Source organism: Chionomys nivalis, chromosome 2 (genome assembly GCF_950005125.1).
Source record: "Chionomys nivalis chromosome 2, mChiNiv1.1, whole genome shotgun sequence".
Taxonomy (NCBI): Eukaryota; Metazoa; Chordata; class Mammalia; order Rodentia; family Cricetidae; genus Chionomys; species Chionomys nivalis.
In genome coordinates this window covers 72,296,134-72,317,281 of record NC_080087.1, presented here as the reverse complement: position 1 = coordinate 72,317,281, position 21,148 = coordinate 72,296,134, and the positions used below count along the sequence as shown (strand labels likewise).

Below are 21,148 nucleotides of genomic sequence, written 5' to 3'. Positions count from 1 at the left end.
ATAAAAGAAGTCTTTGTTCCTGTTGTTCCTTGATTTTACCCACAAAGAATAGCATTGGGTTATCATACCTGATAGTTGAAAGTAGAGAAGTAACGATCCTTTCCTGCTGATTCTGACTGTGGCAGAGACTCTGATACTTATACAGATTCAGCTTCTGCTTAGAGAAGGGGATGCCCAAGAACAAAACCTTTCAATCTGCCTTGAAAAGAAGTGTTCTTGGCACACACACACACACACACACACAGTGCCTTTCTCTCTTTGCTGCCATGAGCTCATGAAGTTGCTGAGTGGACTGCCCACCCCGTGAGAAGGAGTCGACATGCAAACTTAAGCCAGAGCTCTGGACCCCAGAGACTTCTGTGGTCCCCATGGACTGGGAAAGGAGTGCAGAGGAAAGCCTCTTGCTGATGCTCTGCGGAGACTGAAGAAGATGGACAGAAGCAGGAAGCCACCTTCACTTCATGTCGAGGGGCGTTGATGGTGTTTCCCAGAATTTCAGGCCCTGCTCTTGGGGCTGATGTGTCTGATGTCCATAGGAGAGGAAAGTGTAATAGGAAAGAGGCCGACAATGCTGCTTATTGAAAGCTTATCTTTACCTACATCCACAGTGTCTGTGTTTACAGTAGCCAGAGGTGGAAACAATCAGATATCCTTTGAGAGGTGACACAAGGAAATATTTTGTAACTTTAAGTAAGGGAGGAAATTCTGACATGCTACAACATGGGTAGAACTCGAAGGCATGGTTACTGTGGGAAGTCCTTCAGCCAATAATCTTCAAGATACCAGATCATTTGGGTGTGATCTCTTGTACTATAAATGCTGACATAAAGCTTGTGCGGACTCTCTCTCTCTCTCTCTCTCTCTCTCTCTCTCTCTCTCTCTCTCTCTCTCTCTCTCTCTCTTTCTCCTTTCGACTGCTGGATTCATTTCCCGTTGCCTGCTCATGTAGATTACTGTGATCGGTGAGACTACCCTTAAATAAAGAACCCTTTATTATACTCAATTCTGAGCTAGTGTGGGACTACTTTATGGCATCCATCTACATATGGTGTCAAGTGTAATAGTCACAGAAAAACTAGAAGGGGCTGGAGAGATTACTCCGAGGTTAAAAGCATGCAGAGGTTAAAATTCCAGAGGGCCAGATTTCAGTTTCCAGAACTCACATGGTGGTAGCTTACAACTGTCTGTATCTCCAGTTTCAGTGAATCTAATTCCCTCTTCTGGCCTGTATAGATGCTGCACATATATGGTGTAATGGCATACAGGCAAGCAAACATTTATACACACATATAATCCACTACCCCAGAGAAGCTAAATAACAAGCAGAACCCTAAGAGAAAATATATAGATCCTCCAGGACAAGAGGAATAGACAAGACTGCCTGACAATATTGGGAGCATGGGGGTGGAGAGGGAGAAGGGAAGACAGAAGGGGAGAAAAAGGGGAGGAGGGAGGAGAACTAGAGGGAACAGGATGGTCAAGATGGGGAAAGGACAAAGACGGAGAACAAGGAAAGAGATATCCTTTCTCAAGGTCCTAGCTAGAGCAATAAGACACCAAAAGGAGATCAAGAGGATAAAATCAGAAAAGAAGAAGACAAACTCTCACTGTTTGCTGATGATATGATAGTTTACATAAGCTATCACAAAAATTCTACCAAGGAACTTCTACAACTCATAAACACTTTTAGTAATGTAGCAAGATACAAGATTAACTAAAAAAAAAATCAGTAGCCCTCCTTTACACAGATGATAAATGGGCCAAGAAAGAAATCAGAGAAACATCACCCTTCACAATAGCCACAAATAACATAAAATATCTCGGAGTAACTCTAACCAAACAAGTGGAAGACTTGTATGACAAGAACTTCAAATCTTTGAAGAAAGAATGGAAGAAGACACCAGAAAGTGGAAAGATCTCCCACACTCTTGGGTAGGTAGAATTAACATAGTAAAAATGGCAATCTTGCGAAAAGCAATCTATAGATTCAACGAATGCCCATCAAAATCTCACCAAAATTCTTCACAGACCTTAAAAGAACGATACTCAACTTCATATGGAAAAGCAAAAAAACCCAGGATAGCCAAAACAATCCTGTACAATAAAAGAACTTCTGGGGGCATCGCAATCCTTGACTTCAAACTCTACTACAGAGCTATAGTACTGAAAACAGCCTGATATTGGCATAAGAACAGACAGGAGGACCAATGGAACAGAATCGAGGACCTGGATATTAATCCGTACACCTCACCTTCGAACACCTGATTTTTGACAAAGCAGCAAAAAAATCAAATGGAAAAAAGAAAGCATATTTAACAAATGATGATGGCATAACTGGATATCAACATGTAGAAGAATGAAAATAGATCCATATCTATCACCATGCACAAAACTAAAGTCCAATGGATCAAAAACCTCAACATAAAGTCAGTCACACTGAACCTTATAGAAGAGAAAGTGGAAGTACACTCACATGCATTGGCACAGGAGACCACTTCCTAAACATAGCCCCTGTAGCACAGATACTGAGAGAAACAATTAATAAATGGGACCTCCTAAAACTGAAAAGGTTCTGTAAAGCAAAGGATATGGTCAACAAGACAAAATGACAGCCTACAGAATGGGAAAAGATCTTCACTAACCCCACATCAGACAGAGGTCTGATCTCCAAAATAAAAGAACCCAAGAAATTGGTCACCAAAAGAACAAATAACCCAATCAAAAGTGGAGTACAGACCTAAACAGAGAACTTTCAACAGAGGAATCTAAAATGGCTGAAAGACACTTAAAGAAATGTTTAACATTCTTAGTTATCAGAGAAATGCAAATCAAAACAACTGAGATTCCATTTTACACATTAAGAATGGCCAAGATCAAAGACACTGATGACAACTTATGCTGGAGAAGTTGTGGGGTAAAGGGAACACTCCTGCACTGCTGGTAGAAGTGCAAGCTGGTACAGCCCCTTTGGATATCAGTATGGCAATTTCTAAGAAAATTTGGCAACAACCTTCCTCAAGACCCAGCAATACCACTTTTGGGTATATATCCAAAGGATGCTCAATCATGCCATAAGGACATGTGCCCAACTATGTTCATAACAACATTGTTTATCATAGCCAGAACCTGGAAACAATCTAAATGCCCCTCAACTGAAGAATAGATAAGGAAAATGTGGTACATTTACACAATGGAGTACTACACAGCAGAAAAAAATGACATTTTGAAATTTACAGGCAAATGGATGGAGCTAGCAAACATCGTTTGAATGAGATAACTCAGATCCAGAAAGACAATTATCATATGTACTCACTCATAAGTGGTTTCTAAACATAAAGCAAAGAAAACCAGCCTACAAATCACAATCCCAGAGAATCTAGACAACAATAAGGACCCTACGAGAGACGTAGATGGATCTAATCTACATGGGAAGTAGTAAAAGACAAAATATCCTGAGTAAATTGGGAGTATGGGGACCATGAGAGAGGGTTGAAGGGGAGGGGAGAGGCAGGGAAAGGAGCAGAGAAAAATGTATATCTCAATAAAATCAATAAAAAAATAAAAGAAAAAAGAGATAACTTGATTGAGGGAGCCATTAATGGGGCTAATAGGAAGCCTGGTAGTAGAGAAATGACCAGAAATCCACAAGGATGACCCCAGCTAAGACCCTAAGCAATAGTGGAGAGGGTACCCGAATTGGCCTAGCCTTGTAGTTAGATTGATGAATATCTTAAATGTCACTATAGAACCTACATCCAGCAACTGATGGAAGCAGATGCAGAGAACCACAGTGGAGCATTTGGCTGAGTTCTCAAAGTCCAGCCAAAGGGAAGGAGGAGTGAGAATATGAGCAAAGAGGTCAAGACCATGATGGGGATGCCCACGGAAACAGCTTACATGAGCCAATGTAAGCCTACCAACTCCAGTCTGACAGTGAGGGAACGAGCATAGCACCAAACTAGACCCTCTGAATACCGGGAATCATTGTATGCCTGGGGCAGACTGTGGGGCCACTGGCAGGATTTATCCCTACTGCTTTACTGACTTTTTGGAACCCATTTTCTCTGGAGGGATACCTTGCTTAGCCTAGATATAGTGGGGAGAGCCTTGTTCCTGCCTCAAAACAAGGTGCTAGACTTTGCTTGACTCCCCATGGGAAGCCTTACTCTCTCTGAGGGGTAGATGGGAGGTGGGATGGGGGTGAGAGGGGGGAAGGTGGAGGGAGCAGGAAGAGGGGATGGAGTGGGAAATGGATTTGGCATGTGAAATGAGAAGACAGTTTGTTTTAGTAATTTTTTTGTTTTATTTTCATTTTTTATTTATTTTTCTTTTTTATTTATTTATTTTATTCTTTTTTAATTAAAATTTCTGCCTCTTCCCCGTTTCCCATCTCCCTCCGCCTCCTCCCACACATTGCCCCCTCCTCCACTCCCCTCCCCCTCTCCCCACTCCTTTCCCCCTCCCCCCACTCCATTCCCCCTCCCTCTTGATACTGAAGAGCAGTCCAAATTTCCTGCCCTGCAGGAAGTCCAAGGTCCTCCCACTTCTATCTAGGTCCAGGAAGGTGAGCATCCAAACAGGCTAGGCTCCCACAAAGCCAGTTCATGTATTAGGATCGAAACCTAGTGCCATTGTCCTTGTCTTCTCATCAGCCTTCATTGTCTGCCATGTTCAGAGAGTCCGGTTTTATCCCATGCTTATTCAGTCCCAGTCCAGCTGGCCTTGGTGAGCTCCCAATAGATCAGTTCCACTGTCACAGTGGGTGGGTGCACCCCTCATGGTCCTGACTTCCTTGCTCATGTTCTCCCTCCTTCTGCTCCTCATTTGGACCTTGGGAGCTCAGTCCGTTGTTCCAAATTGGGTCTCTGTCTCTATCTCAATCCATCGCCAGATGAAGGTTCTAAGGTGATATGCAAGATATTCATCAGTATAGGATAGGGTCATTTCAGGTTACCTCTCCTCAGTTGCCCAAGGTACTAGCTGGGGACCTCTCCCTGGACACCTACGAGTCCCTCTAGAGTCAAGTCTCTTGCCAACCCTAAGATGGCTCCCTTAATTAGGATATATATTTCTCTGCTCCCGTATCCACTCTTCCTATATCCCAACCATTCCATTCCCCCAAGCTCCCCCCATCCTCCCCTTCTCACGTTTCTCACCCCATTTCCCCTTAGCCCCATGCTACCTCACCCGCAAGTTCCCAGTTTTTGCCCGGCAATCTTGTCTACTTCCCCTATCCAGGCGGATGAGTATACGTTTTTCTTCGGGTTCACCTTCTTATTTAGCTTCTCTAGATCACAAATTATATGCTCAATGTCCTTTATTTATGGCTAGAAACCAATTATGAGTGAGTACATCCCACGTTCCTCTTTTTGGTTCTGGGATACCTCACTCAATATAGTGTTTTCTATTTCCATCCATTTGCATGCAAAATTCAAGATGTCATTGTTTTTTACTGCTGAGTAGTACTCTAATATGTAAAAAATCCACACTTTCTTCATCCATTCTTCCATTGAAGGGCATCTAGGTTGTTTCCAGGTTCTGGCTATTACAAACAATGCTGCTATGAATATAGTTGAACAAATGCTTTTGTCATATGATAGGGCATCTCTTGGGTATATTCCCAAGAGTGGTATTACTGGATCTTGGGGTAGGTTGATCCCAAATCTCCCGAGAAATCGCCACACTGATTTCCAAAGTGGTTGCACAAGTTTGCATTCAAAAAATAAAGAAAAAAAAAACTTTAAGAATTCATTGCCCTCGAAATATCATCAAACCCTAACTGAAGCAAACTATTTTTTTTGAAACTAGGTTTCATCGTGTAGCCCTTGCTGTCCTGGAACTCACTCTGCAGACAAGGCTGGCCTTGAACTCACAGTGATCCACGTGATTCTGCTTCCTAAGTGTGGGGATTAAAGATGTGTTCTACCATGACCCAGCAAACGTTTTTCTTTTAAAAATACCTATTCTTTGACATTCTCTCTCTCTATTCAATGCATTTCATCATACCTACACCTATTTCCTCCCTTTCAACATCTGCACCCTAACATTTTCACATACTAAAGGTCTACATATTATTTACATTTAATTACTTTCTTCTAAAGACAAAATCCACAGTTTTTAGCAACCAAGGAAAAATCCACACATATATTTATAGAATACTTTTTCTAATGTACTGTTACTTATCCTGTTTTTTATGACTTTATTTTAAATATCTATTGTTTATTCTTTGACAATTCCATAAGTGTATACCATGTAACTTGACCATATCCACCCCAACTTCCTCCTTTCACTCCCCGCCCCCAACATGTTCTCCTCCCACCTTTGTTCCTTCTGTTCCATTTTCTTTTCAAATTTGCAGAGTCTAGTTTGTGCTGCCTGTTGACATGTGAATTAATCATGCCAGTTTGACCTTGTGCAGGTGACCACAGTGCAATGAGTTCGTGTGTGCAACAGCCGAGCCATGTCCTGCAGACGGCCCTTCACAGCCCTCCTCCCCTTCCTCCAACTTCATCTCATGGCTTCTTCCATGTTATCCACTAACCCTGGGGGACGGTGTCAGTTTTTGTCTTTATATGTAACCTAGCATGCTAGTGCAAAGCCTTCCACATGCTTTCCCCCTAACTGTATCCACAGTAGTGACAAACAGGGCATTGACTCCTGACCTCCACAAATCTATTCATGCTACAACAGATTATTTTTTGTTATGATGAAATATGATTGATCCTTTATAAGTTAAACTGAACACCACAGTATTTGAAAAAATATTTACTAACTCTTTTGTCTCCACCCAAACAGAGCTGGGCTCCTTCTCTGAGCAAGTTACAGGGTGGGTTCATAGTTGGCCATCTTCTGAATGAGGACAGAAGAACGTTACATAGAGTTGTTCTCAGCAGATTTGAAACTCAGTTTTTGACCTGTATTTCAGAAGCCATTCACCTAGACAGATTAAGAGGATTTTCAACAACCCAAATAAATTGTCTTTCTCTTGGGATCATTGAGAATACAAAAGTAGTGACTGTAGATGTCACTTAGCTCAGTAGAAATGAAATTATCCTCCAATAGAGACATTTTTATCATTACCATTTTGCAGGAGTGAGGTATAGACATTTTTTCAAACTTATATTAGCAGAAGCATTTACCCTGTTGGCATGAAAACTGACAGAATGGACAGAGTCTCAGTAAGTACTAGCTGATTTCCATCACGAAGTTACCAGTAATGGCCTGGTGCTATTCTGCAAGGAGTTTTAGTTAATAAATGATGGTTTTTAGATAAAAAAAGAAAAGTAACTATCGTAAGAGTTCAGGATGTACTGCAATCTTCTCAACAGGATGCTGCACCAACCGTCGCACCTTCTTCGGGGCTTACTTTATACTCTGTGAACAGGAAGGAGTGGGCTTGGGGTTCATCGGCCCCTGTGGTGCCCAACCCCCAGGGTTACTGTAGAGGTATAAGGAGGCAGTCAGTATGAAATACGCACACTAGATGATGGTGGTGCGATGGTGATGTCAAAGGTCAATATGCACAGGGTTGTCATGATGGGGCTTTGATACCAGTGCCATGTGCACAGCATCTTTATTTTAACTCAGCCCAGAGCAGTTTTAACTGAGAAGATTGTACAGTTTCACGGAACAGAATCCTCTAGTTTCCTATACAGTGACAGTGATGTTACCACAGTTACCACAATCACCTTTATCGTCACTATCATCACCATCACTACCACTATCACCACCACCACCACCGTCATCACTACCATTACCTCTCAAGTACCAGGCTAATGGTTAGGGCTAAAATAAGGAGTCATACCAAGAGATAGAAAACGCAACCCAAACAGGTTTAAGTCAAAGTGAATTTATTTGTTCACAGAAGGACACTTTCCATGGGTAGACTGAAGTTCAGGGTATGAGAGATCCAGGAATCCATCAGTCATTAGGGTCTCATTGCTGTCTCTCCAATAGATTTGTTTTTCTTTTTTTGATTCTATTATCAGTCAGAGACTCAATAGACACACACACATACGTGTGTGCTGTGCCCAAATTGACCAGAAGAAGGCTTTCAGAGGGTAGCCACATGGATATTAGGGAAGGGAACTCTAGTCCTGTAGAAGAGCGGTGAGTGTGCTATATTGCTGAGCCTCCTCTGTTAAAACCCAAATCGTAGCACCTACGTCTTCTGCAATCCTATAGATGTGCTCATTAGTTTTATATCCCCTTGACACAATCTAGAGTCATTTGGAAAAATGGACTCTCAACTGGGGAAATGTCTCCATGAGATTGTCCTATAGGGAAGTCTAGAAAATACCTTCTTGGTTGGTGATTTATATGGGAGAACCTTGTCCATAGTTGGTGGTGCCCCCTTGGGCTTGTTTCCTGGGTTATGCTAGAAAGCAGCTGAGCCAGCCATGGGGTTGTCCTCGTAAGCAGCCCCTCACCACAGCCTTTGCTTTAGCTCATACCTTCAGGTTCATTTCTTTAGTTCCTGCCCTGACTTCCTTCAGTGATGGACTGTGACCTACGAGTTTTGAAATGAAATTAATATTTCCTCCCAAAGTTGCTTTTGGCCATGGTGTTTTACCACAGCAATAGAAACCCTCATTAAGATAATGGATAAAGAAAAAAATCTGAGAGAAATCCCAATCTGACTATCTGATGTAGATTTATTAATGTCTCCAGTTCTTCAGTCATCTCTCCGTGAAGGTCAAGTTTCATGTGACTCCAGCCTCCTCCACATAAAGGTTGAGGGTATCAGTTGTCTAATCCAAACAATAGCATGTCATGTGACCAAAGTCTTGATAATGACTCATGCAGTTGGGTCTCCCCTCTTGCACTTCAGCTACTTTGATGAAAAGCCAGGCCTTAATCAGCCCTTTGGTCTCAAGAGAAGTATATGGATCAAATCTCCTTCATTTAGGCCATCCTAACATTGATCAACAACCATTTGCATGAGCAAAATTAGCCCGTGTCAAAATACCACAAAGGTAGGTCCAGCCTAGATTACCTTACATCCAGTTGATTGAAAGTGAATGAGAATACGTTACAGGCCTTTTGTTTCTGAAACATGGTTTCTCTGTGTAGCACTGGAGCCTGTCCTAGCACTTGCTTTGTACACCATGCTGGCCTCGAACTCAGAGCTCTGCCTGCCTCTGTCTCCCAAGTGCTGTACTACTACCACCCGGCATAAGTTACAGGCTTTAAGACACTAAATTTTAAATGATTTGTTACACAACATTCTTTCAGAAGAGCTAGCTAATGTACTCTAGTTGGCTTAAAGTGGATTCATTTGTCCACTTTTATTTAAAATAACCAAGATCAGAGATCAAAAGTTTGGTGTTGTGCCTTCTCTTGGGTAGGAAGATGGAAGCAGCCATGGGTCCCCCAGAGGAGCGTCAGGGTGTTAAGCCACCCTGAGAAAGTGGCCCTCAACAATTATTTGAATCTGAAAGGTGGTAGGAGAGAGAATTCATGGAGTCTAGAATCTAGACCCTTGGCGTCCACAGCACACACGGCCGAAGGCAGCTTTGACCTCCTTGTTCCGCAGGCTGTAGATGAGAGGATTAAGCATGGGGGTCACCAAGGTGTATGACAGGGACACCACTTGCTTGCTCTCAGGAGAGTAGCTGGCCTTGGGGCGCAAGTGGATGACCCCCGTTGTGCCGTAAAACAGAATCACCACGATGAGGTGGGAGGCACAGGTGGACAGGGCTTTGTGGCGCCCAGAGGCTGATGGCATCCGAAGGACAGCAGCCAGAATCATGACGTAGGATGCAGCTATAAGACAGAAGGGAACCATGATGACAAGGACAGTGGCCACAAACACATTAGCCTCAAAGACTCTGGTGTCTGCACACACCAGGCTCAGCAGAGGTGCTATGTCACAGAAGAAGTGCCGGATGCCCCGTGGCCCACAGAAGGGAAAGCTAAAGAGCCAGATAGTGAAGACCAGAGCCACGGGGATTCCTGCCAACCAGCAAGTGGTGGCCAGCAGGTGGCACAGCCTCAAGCTCATGATGGCACCATAGCGCAGTGGCCTGCAAATGGCCAGGAAGCGGTCCCAGGCCATGACCGTGAGGAGAAAACACTCGGATGTGACACAGGACAGCACGAGGAGCAGCTGCAGGGCACAGCTTGTAGGGGACAGCCCACGTCCAGGCCACAGCAGGGTCACCAGCAGCCGGGGCGCCACGTCCAGTGAGAAGCAGATCTCCACCAGCGCCAGGTGGCGCAAGAAGAAGTACATGGGTGCACACAGGCCTGGATCCAGGCTGGTGAGCAAGACGATGAGTGTGTTGCCTAGCAACGTGAGCAGGAAGGCGGCCAGGAAGAGCACTGAGAGCATTGGGCGCAGGGAGGGCACATGTGCAAAGCCCAGCAACACGAACTCCAGCTCACGTGTGCGGCTCTGATTGGCCCAGGGAGGAGCTGCCCAGGAAGGTGGCATGTGCCCAGGATTTGAGGGCACTGAGCTAAGGACCGGGGAGGAACCCTATGGAGTACCAGAGGGAGGAGAAGATGAAGTGAGAGTTGGAGCCTGCAGGTTCTGTCCTCTACAGTCACTGGAAAGACAAATCCTCTCACACTCAGGGCCTTCCCGTAAACATCTCAGCAAGTGTGCAATGAATGAAATGACCTCATCTGCGGACCTGACTCCTTCCTGTTTCTCTGGTCTGTGCTCCATGGAGCTCCATGCAGCATATGTGAACCACCTCAGGGTCTTTGTACCCTTCGTTCTCTCTCCTCCAACCACTCTTTCCATGTCCGTTTATAAGGATGGATGTGTGCTGGCTCTTACGTCTCCATACACACTTCCCGCTACTCTTCCAAGAGGTTCCCATGACCCTCAACCCCTAATACTCTTTCCCCACGCACCCAGCATGCCCTCTTCGCGTATACATATTCCATATGTTGGCATCCTTAGACCATTCTCAGTCTCCAGATATACATTAAAATATCACCTTCAAGGCCACCACGATGGCTCAGCAAGGAAAGGAGCTTCACTAAGCCTGAAGACCTGAGTTCAAGTCTCAGTACCCACATAGTGGAAGAAGAGTCAACTCCTGTAAGTTGTTCTCTGATAGCAACATGGCACATGCATTCTCCCTCTGCCACATCCCTTCACATATAAATAGATAAACAAAGACCTTCTGAGGTCCATTCTTGGTGGCTAGAAGATAACAGTAACCGCCCCTTCTACTATTCACACTTTCCGAGTGTAGCTGTAGTTGAACAAATGCTGGCTCGAGTTTATCTCCTGTTCAACAGAGTCTATTCATTCTGCAACCTGCAACCATCATGGGTCATGCCATTTCGTCCACTGCCCAGGAGATTATTCTCCACTACACACTGTCAAAAAATTGTCTCTTGTGTGGGTTTTGTGACATATCAATTTTGAGTAAAATATATGGAATTTCTGGGCCCAGGGAGATAGCTATGTGTGTCATGTGCTTGCTGTCTGCACAAGAAGACCCAAAGTTAGATCCTTATCACACAAGGATCTTATGACTGCCTCTGTCACCCCAGTGCGGATCATAGGGGAATGTGGTATAGAGGCAGGAGGAGCCTAGGGGCTGCTTGTCAGTCAGAACCTGGCTGAAGAGTCCCACAGTCAGTGACAGATCCTGTCTGAGAAAATAAGTAGCGGGGTTGGAGTGATGGTGCAGGAGGTAAGAGAGCGTGCTGTGCTGTGTAAGTGTGGGGAGCTGCATTCAAGTCCATCATGTCCATGTAAAGAGCAGTATGGATTCATATGCCTGTGACTATAGTGTTCGGGGAGCAGAGGTGGATACATCATGGGTGTTCTCTGTTCAACCAGCCTGGTTGAAATGGCAAGCTTCTGGCTCACTGGCCATGTCTTAAAGGAATGAGGCAGAGAGAAAAGGAAGACAAAGTGCCCTCCTCTGGCCTCTGCATGCATGCTCACGGTCATACAGCACTCACCCATGTGCATGCTACAAGCACACACCACACCAGAAATTTTTAAAAATTAAAAAGTGGATTACAGTGAATCAATACCTTTACTTTTGGTCTCTACATTCAAATGGACAGGCAAGCATACCTGCATACACATGTGTACACTACACCACACACATTCACACACACACACACACTATATATATATATATATATATATATATATATATATATATATATATATACATACATATACATACATATATTTTTCCAGGGCTGGGCCATAATCAAATATGTCCAAAGACATGTCAGTGACTTTAGAGCTCTTCTTTGTATACTTCTATTGTAAGCAAGATGAAGCTTAACTGTCTCATCATGACATTCATATTCTCTTGGGAGACAACTCCCAAATCCATCCATCCATCCATCCATCCATCCATCCATCCATCCATCCATCCATCCAATCCAGAAGGTAATTCATAGCACCAGATACTGCAGCAGGAACTGATCTTGGACTCAAGTTTTAAATGGAAAGAGACCTGCCTGTTCCTCAGCTTCTGATGCTTGGGCAGACAGAGGGAAATCCTAATCACAAGGGGGAGGGTCGCACAGAAGGGTGTCACAGAGTGACATCCTCGTGTAGCTCATCAGACATTCTCACAAAAACACTCATTTCACGCACGTCCCTTTGTTATACATAACACGATGCCTGGCTCATAGAGGTGAAGAATTTGTATTTACAAAATGTTTGAATATCCATCTTGTTCATAATTCCACCTCTAGCTTTTACTTCAGTGCCTGGCAAATAACAGAAATCAGAAGTACTTTGTTTGTCAAAGGTTTCTCTGTATAACCACTCTGGATAACCTGAAACTCACTTTATAGACCAGGCTGCCCTCAAACCCGAGATCTACCTGCCTCTGCCTCCCAAGTGCTGAGATTAAAGGTGTGCATGACCACCACCTGACACAGAAGCACTTTTTTGAACATCTGGGCACTGACATGCCCCCTTCCCGTAAAACATCTCTATAATATCCTGCACATTCTCACTCGGTCTTTTTTCCTGCTCCCTGCTGGCTTCTCACACTCACCTTGGTAGTCAATGCTGTTCCTGCCCTCTTCACACAGGCCCGAAGTTAAGCTGGACTCAGACCAGGGGGTGCCTGGTTGTGCATCTCCACATCTAGAAGTGAAGTTTATAGTGAATGAAACTGCGAAATGGGTCAGTGGGTAAGGGCTTGCTCTATAAGTACAAGGTCCTGAGTTCAATCCCCAGTAGCCAGGCATGGCTGTATATACCTGGAAACCCAGTGATGGGGAGAGGGACACAGACAGGCAGAGCCACAGAACTTGCTGCCAGCTAGCCTAACCAAACGTTCAGTGAGGGACCCTGTCTTAAGGCAATAAGGGAGAAAGAAGACAGGCTACATCAGTGGTTCTCAACCTGCGGGTTGGGATCCTTTTGAGATTGAACGACCCCTTCATAGGACATACGCAAGACCATCTATGTATCAATATTTACATTACAATTCATAACGGTAGGAAAATTACAGTTATGATGTAGCAATGAAATAATTTTAAGGTTGAGGGTCATCATAACATGAGCAACTGTATTAAGGGGTTGCAGCATTACAGCATTAGGAAGGTTGAGGTCCACTGCTCTCCTGCTCATGCAAAGGCACACACACACACTAGCACATTTGTATGCATGCACATTACCCCATGGGGGAATCTATCTTAAGAATGTAATGGAGGAAAATTAAACAGAGATAACCAACATCTTTTCAGCTCCAAGAGGACGACACTCTTAAGCAATCTCCAGTGACATGGCTAGTTTAATATGGATCAAAGCTTCACATTCAAGCTTTCTGTCTACCAGGCTTGGGCTCCAAGGTCTGAAAAGAAAAAAGCAATTTTGTCAAAATGCACTCTGTGCACTAAGTGGATACCATCCCCATGGCAACCTCCCCAGCAAAGGTCACGACAACCTTTCATATAATGAGTGCTGTAAGCTCATAATTGGTCATTCGTCCTTTCTACCTTGGCATTTCCAGTCCATTTCTTCATTGCATTCACTGGAATGATGAGTGAATAGTGTGTGCGTGTGTGTGTGTGTGTGTGTGTGTGAGAGAGAGAGAGAGAGAGAGAGGGAGAGAGGGAGAGAGAGAGAGGGAGAGAGAGAGAGAGAGAGAGAGAAAGAGAGAAAGAGAGAAAGAGAGACAGAGACAGAGGCAGAGACTGAGTTAGAGAGATTGAGGTGTATGAGAAAGACTGAAGGAGACTTCAGTTCATTGAGACTCACAGAAAAATTCCTGCACTCCATCCTTGAGATGCTGCCTTGGCAAATGTGCCTTTGGTGGCTACAATTTTAATTCTTCTTCAACTGGCACCCAGACCACTAAAAGTGTCTATCACTTCTTCAGGGAGACAAGGGATGTCTCGGCTTGTCTGAAGGATTCTATCTCGTCTTACTTATTTGAGCCACATTCATCTAGTATTTCTGTTTTATTTCCCCAAATGGGCAAGGTGACAAGGGCTCTCAACCGAAGAGTGTCTGATGCCAAAGTTGGAGAGACAAAGAGACATCAGAGGGCTATTCGAATAGCCTTGGATGTGAGGGGTGCTGCTGGGTGCTATGTAGAGGAAGACTTCTCAACCAGGAGGATCAGAGGCATAGAACGGATTCTGGAGGTGACATCACCAGCTACTGCTGATGGACTGGATGGGAGAAAAAAGGATGGAGAAGAATGAGACATAACTGCTAGGAGTCAGTCCATAGACACAGGACGATGGCATTTACAGAGCCTTGCCCTATAGTCAGATAAATATCTTAAATGTTGCCATTCAACCTTCATCCAGCAACTGATGGAAACAGAGGCAGAGACCCACATCGGAGCACTGGGCTGAGCTCCCAAAGTCCAGCTGAAGAGTGGGAGGAGAGAGAATATGAGCAAAGAGGTCAAGACCATGATGGGGACACCCACTGAAACAGTCTACCTGAGCTCATTGGAGCTCACCAACACTAGCCAGACAGGGAAGGAACCAGCATAGGACCAAGCTAGAGCCTCTGAATGTGGGTGACAGTTGTATGGCTGGGGCAGACTGCGGGGCCACTGGCAGTGGCATCAGGACTTATCATTACTGCTTGTACTGGCTTTTAGGGAACCCATTCTCTTTGGATGGATACCTTGCTCAGCCTAGATATAGTAGGGAAGGCCTTGGACCTTCCCCCAAAGCAATGTGCCTTACTCTCTCTGAGGATTGGATGGGGGGTGGGATGATAGTTAGAGGGAATGGGAGGAGGGGAGGAAGTGGGAACTCAGATTGGTATGTAAAATGAAAAAAAATAGTTTGGGGGGGGGCTGGAGAGATAGCTCAGCGGTTAAGAGCACTGACTGCTCTTCTCAGTCCTTAGTTCAATTCCCAGCACCCACATGGCAGCTCACAACCATCTGTAACTCTGGTTCCAGGTGATCTGACACCTTCACACTAATGCACATAAAATAAAGTTAAATAAATTATTAAAAAGATAGCTTGTATTCTTTTTTAAAAAAATAAAATAATAAAAATAAAACCTCAGGTAATTGTGTACACATCTCAAGAAAGAAAGAAAGAAAGAAAGAAAGAAAGAAAGAAAGAAAGAAAGAAAGAAAGAAAGAGAAAGAAAGATAGATAGATAGATTCAAGGATGCTCCAGTTTGGTGCTGAGGTGCTGAGGTGAGAAGGGAAAAGGAACGAGTTTGATGAGAGTTAAGAGAGTCTGAGACTTTCCCATAGGCCTGTAGGGAAGGCTAACATTAGGTGTTTTCCTCTTTCACACTTCACCTTCCTTTTTGAGACAGGGTCTCTCACCGAACCTGGAGATTACGCTTGCAGTGAGGCTGGCCAGTGAGCTCCCAGCTTCTGCTGACTCCACCTCCCCTTGCTTCCTACCTCTGATATCGCTGATGATTCTTATGTGGGTTTGAGAATCCAAAATCAGCTCATTATGCCTGGGCACCCAGCACTTTAGTCACTGAGCTGTCTCCCCCGCCCTATGGAGTCCAGTATTAAGAGTAAAATTGTAGTTGGTTTCAAAGCAGGTTTTGTGTCTTTCGTATTATCATCCATAGGATATTTTTCCATTACTGTAACTGACTGGAGAATTGTCTGCCTTATGAGGCTGCAGAAAATATACAGCCAATTCTATATCACATGGGTCACACAAGGGAATCCTTGATTTTGCTGTCAACCCAGTGAAGTGAGCAAAACTCTCCAATCATTTCACGGAGCTGCAGTGAGGATGGGTTGAACCAGTGCGTTTAATCTGTGCCTGTGAGATGACTCAGTGGATAAAAGTGCTTGCTGTCAAGTTAAAAAAATCTGAGTTTGATTTCCGGGACCCACATGATGGAAGTGAAAAATAAATGGCTTCTCAAGTTGTCCTCTGACCTTCACACATGTGCTTTAGAGCATACAGGCACCCCACACACAAATAAATAAGTACAATAAAAAATACTAGAAGAATTCTATGCACAGATTATAATGAATGGGGCATGATGGTACACATCTGTAACTCCAGTTCTCAGGGGGTTAAAGAAGGGGTATTATGAATTCTAGAACAATCTGGAATATATACTAAGACCTGTTTTAATCCTTGCTCCCTACCAAAAATAATGCAATGTGCATTTGTAGATAAACTTCAGGTTTGTCTTAGTGTAAGAAGTTGATTATGTTGTAAGAAGATGGAGAGGAAGAAAAGGCTAGAGGAAGGAGGAAAGGATGTAAGGAACAGAAGACAGACAAGAAGAAAGGGTGGCAAGAATGGAAGAATGGAGGGGGAAGTTGAGAAGGAAGGAAGAGGAAGGTGGGAAGGAAGAAAAAAGGGAGAGAACATCGGGAAGAAAAAATAGAAGACAGGGAAGAACGGAAGAGGGAAGGAAAAAAGCAGGGGGGAAGGAAGGAGACAGAGCGACTGATTGCTTTACAACTATTGAGTGTAATGTTTTCCTTGAGGTCAACATCAGTCACTGTTCTTGATTTTTCATATCAGAAAATGAGAAGCCCAAATGGTGAGTCCTTCCCAAACACTTGGAAAATTCTCGATACCCACCACCCACACACACTTGTCACAGTTCTGTTCGGCAAAGTTAATTCTCATTCTCAGGTGACAACTGAGTCGAGAAAGGGAAGCCTGGGGACCTTCCGAATGCACCAAGCAAAGCAGAGACACCCTGCTCCTCCTACCTTTCCAGTAATGTCCTTACAGAGACTGTCCCTTATCCTTGAGTAACCACACAGTCCCAAAGAGGATGAAATCGGAGACTCACCTCCCTGCTCATCCACAGTCAAGGCTGGCTGAAGGCAGGTCCCAGGGATATCAACCTCTGACCAGGGACCTGGAGCTGTTGGTTTTCCCTGAGGAGTGCAGACTCCATGCTCATTATCCACCCTTGCTGTGCCTAGTGGAGGCCAGGGATAGGCAGTGTCTTTCTATTCATTCCTCCATCCAAGGCACGGGTGGGTGGAGTCACCTGGGCAAACTGGGGACGCTCCTTCCATGGAGAACATGCCTGCTGTTGGCAGGGGTCTGGAGAGATAAATGCCCTCCTACTGTCGAGGCAGGAGTGTTAGCTGCACAGTTAACCTTGGGGAAATTTGATAGAATTAAATCAGTGTTAGAACGAGCCTTTCTATTAGCCAGGCAGTAATAACATAGCTCAGTACCATGCGATAGAAGTGCTCACATAAGGAGCGAAGTGGGCACATGGAAGGATGTGTAGAGAGCACCAATAGTGACAGTGGAAATATACACTGATAAGGCCTGACTAGGCGATCACTATTTGTTCACTCTGCAGAGAAACTCGGCAGAGACCTTTCTGTGTTGAAAACGAGGATGTCCTAGAATGCTTAAGCAAAGATAGCTCTTTATAGACTGATATGATAGGGTAGCTCTTAGGGGAAATGAGGAATACCAAGAGGAGGAAGGAAGGTGGTGTCTAAAGTGGAGGAGGAGGAAGGAGGGAGGAGGACAGAAGAGGAAGAGGAGGAAGGAGAAGGAAAGGAAGAGAATGAGGAGGATAGAGGATGGGGCACACGGGTGGAGATCAGGGGACAACTTGCGGAGGTCAGTTTTCTCCTTCCACCCTGTTGGTTTTGGGAATCAGGCCATCAGACTTGGTGGCCAGCACTGTTACCCACCAAGTCACCCAACTGGCCCACAGCTAAACATCTCACACAGCTGAGGTCAAAGTACCCGGACAGATGCAGAGTTAAATGGCATTTAAACGCTCTCCTTGCAATAGCAAGGTTGGACCTGGAGGACATTATGGCAAGTGAAACCGGCCAGTGACTGGAAAACAAGGGCCACATGAGCACACCATGAACAATCAGAAAACATGGAATCCATGGAAGGAGAAAGTGAAAGCGGGTTTTCCTGGGTCCAGCGTGAGGGAAAGAAGGAGATAAGAGGAGTCAAACTTCAAGACAGAAGATGTGTTCTGTGGCTTATTGTACAGTGTGGTACTAGAGTTAACAATACAGTATTGTATACTCAAAATGAGCTCAGAGAGTCATGCGTCTCCACCATGTGTGATGCACACACAAACACACACATGCACAGATGATGACACATGTGTTAGTTCAAGGGTGGCAATCATTTCATAATGTATACCTATATCAAGTTGTCAAGTTCTACAGCTTAAATCACCCAGCATCCCAGCAAGCAGCACTAACTGGACTGAGTTTAAAAAGATAAAAAGAAGAGATGAAGCAAGGAAGGGCATGGTGTGAGTGACAGGAGGGCGTGGGAGGGGTGGGGTTGGAGGTGAGCATGATCAAGACCCACTGGGTATATGAATGAAGTTATTAGAGAATAAATAAAAAATATGTTTAAAAGTTATATCCCTTGAGTATACAAAACTTTTATTGGCTTCTGATAACTTGAGAAAACTTGAAAAATAAACTCTATCTCAGTTTCAAAAATTAAGCTAAAATCTAAAATTTTGACTTAATCTAAAATTAAACATGATTTTAGGACAGACTTAAAGACTATTTCTGAAAAGAACTTATAAAGGCATTCACTCCATGACTGGAGTTTAATAATCTCTTTAGGAAAGAGTGTGATTGTAGAAACCTGCAAGGCTGGCAACTGGAACACAGAGAAGGATGAGGTAATTGTCCAAGGTTAGCTTGGGCTGCACAAGAAGCTGGGATCTAACCTGGGCTATATGAGACCTTATCTTAAAACAGAACAAAAACAAAAATGAATTAAAGGTATAATTCTCCCAAGACAGGGTTCTCTGCAATGCCCCCAGTGTCATGGAACTCACTTTGTAGCTCAGGCTGGCCTCGAACTCACAGAAAGCCACCTGCCTCCCTAGTGCTGGGATTAAAGTCATGTGCTACCACCACCTGGCATAAATACATTTCTTAAAAAGATTCATTTATTCTTCTTTCATGTGCTCTGCCTGCATGTATGTATGTGTACCACACATGTGCAGGGCCTGCAGAGGCCAGAAGAGGATGCTGGATCCCCTGGAACTGGAGAAACAGTTCTGAGCAGACAATGAACTCAGGTCCTCTGCAAGAGCAGTCAGTGCTCTTAACTGCTCCAGAACTTTTTTATAAAGGATGAGCTGATAAATATTTTGGTTGTTGCTGTAGCTACTCCAGTTCTGCCACTGCAGAAAGGCCTCCAGATAGTCAGAAAGGAACTAGGGACTGCATTCACAAAACTGTTTTGCACAGTATCAGCTGAATATCATACAACATCTGTGAATCACAAAACCTCGTTATTATAATTTTTAAAAATATTTGTTTTATGTGTACCTGTGGATGCCTGAGTATATGTCTGTGTACCACATGTGTGCATACCCACAGAGGCCAGAAGAGGGTATCGGACCCCCTGGAACTGGAGTTATGAATCACTGTGAGTGTGTGCTGGGAATTGAATCTAGGTCCTCTGGAAGTCAGTGCTCTTAACCACCGAGCCCTCTCTCCTTCCCTAAATATATCCATAAAAGGGATGTATTATCTTTTTTTTTTTAAAAAAATATTAAGCAGTATACATGTGGTAGGTCTTCAATGAGCATATGCTGGATGGAACCAGGCTCTCTCTCTCTCTCTCTCTCTCTCTCTTTCTCCCTCTGTATGTGTGTGTGTGTGTGTATGAGGGAGTGAGTGTGTGTCTACAGTGTGCTATGAGCTAAGAATACAACAATAGATTAGAGAGCATCCCTAAGTCTACCCAGAGGAGTGAAATGCATTTACTGACTAGATGCCAGGTTTGTCCAGCGTGTGGTCCGTGGACGTCAGGTAGCCAAGGCCCACTACAATTGAAGGCCTACCCCAAATCATACCCTACTTAATATATTCTGAGAGCTATGATGTGGGGAGATTGCTTAGCAGGTAAAGTGCCTATAGTGGAGGTATGAGCACCTCAGTTCCAATCAGTCTCCAGTACTCACATAAAAACCCAGTCAAGCTTTAATCCCAGCACTTGAGAGGCAGAGGCAGGCAGTTCTCTGTGAGTTTGAGGTCAGTTTGGTCTACAGAGAGAGTTCCAGGACAGGCTCCAAAAACTACACAAAGAAAGCCTGTCTCAAAAAATGAGAAAAAAAGAAAGAATAAGAGAAAGAAAGAAAGAAAGAAAGAAAGAAAGAAAGAAAAGAAAAGAAAAAATTTAGTCAGAAATAAGAGGTCAAAAGTTGAGGATAGCTCCCCTCTTCGGGCACATATGATCACCCAGCTCAGCCTGTTTGGGCGCTGGGACCAAGTCGTAAGGGCAACCGGGCGGGTGGTAGTTCCTTTGTCTCAATAGCCTGCCTGCAGCAAGCAAGGTAGGCACTTTGTTTATGAGCTACCTGACCAGCATGGAGATCTGATCTCGGCACCAGGAGAGCCATCACTGGGGTGAGTGAGTTTCTGACCCGCGGCAGCAGCCTGGACACGGAACACAGATGTTCCTCATCCCCCTATACTTCCTGGTCTTTCTGCAGGGGCTATACTCCCTGGATACTGCCTCTCTCTTCCTATTCCACCCAGCTTGCATCCAGAAACCCCTCCCTTCTGTCTCCCTCCCCTCTTTGGGCACATAACATCACCCAGCTCAGCCTGTTTGGGACCAAATCATGAGGGCAACTGGGTGGGCAGGAGTCCCTTTGTCTCAATAGCCTGCCTGCAGCAAACAAGATAGGCCTCTTGTTTGTGAGCTACCTGGCCAGCAAGGAGACCTGATCTCGGCACCAGAAGGTAATCAGTGGGC

General features: G+C 44.4%; 1 protein-coding gene across 1 annotated transcript; it reads right to left on the bottom strand.

Annotated features, from left to right (window-relative positions):
- Positions 1–9,466: 9,466 nt before the first annotated feature.
- On the bottom strand, positions 9,467–10,435 carry LOC130868489 (olfactory receptor 10A7-like). The gene has a single exon (XM_057760692.1). The coding sequence runs from the start codon at positions 10,433–10,435 to the stop codon at positions 9,467–9,469; it is 969 nt and encodes a 322-aa protein (XP_057616675.1).
- Positions 10,436–21,148: the final 10,713 nt, after the last annotated feature.

What these genes read in the sequence shown, in the direction of transcription:
- LOC130868489 (XM_057760692.1), bottom strand. Translation starts at nt 10,435, where the DNA reads ATGCCACCTTCCTGGGCAGCTCCTCCCTGGGCCAATCAGAGCCGCACA.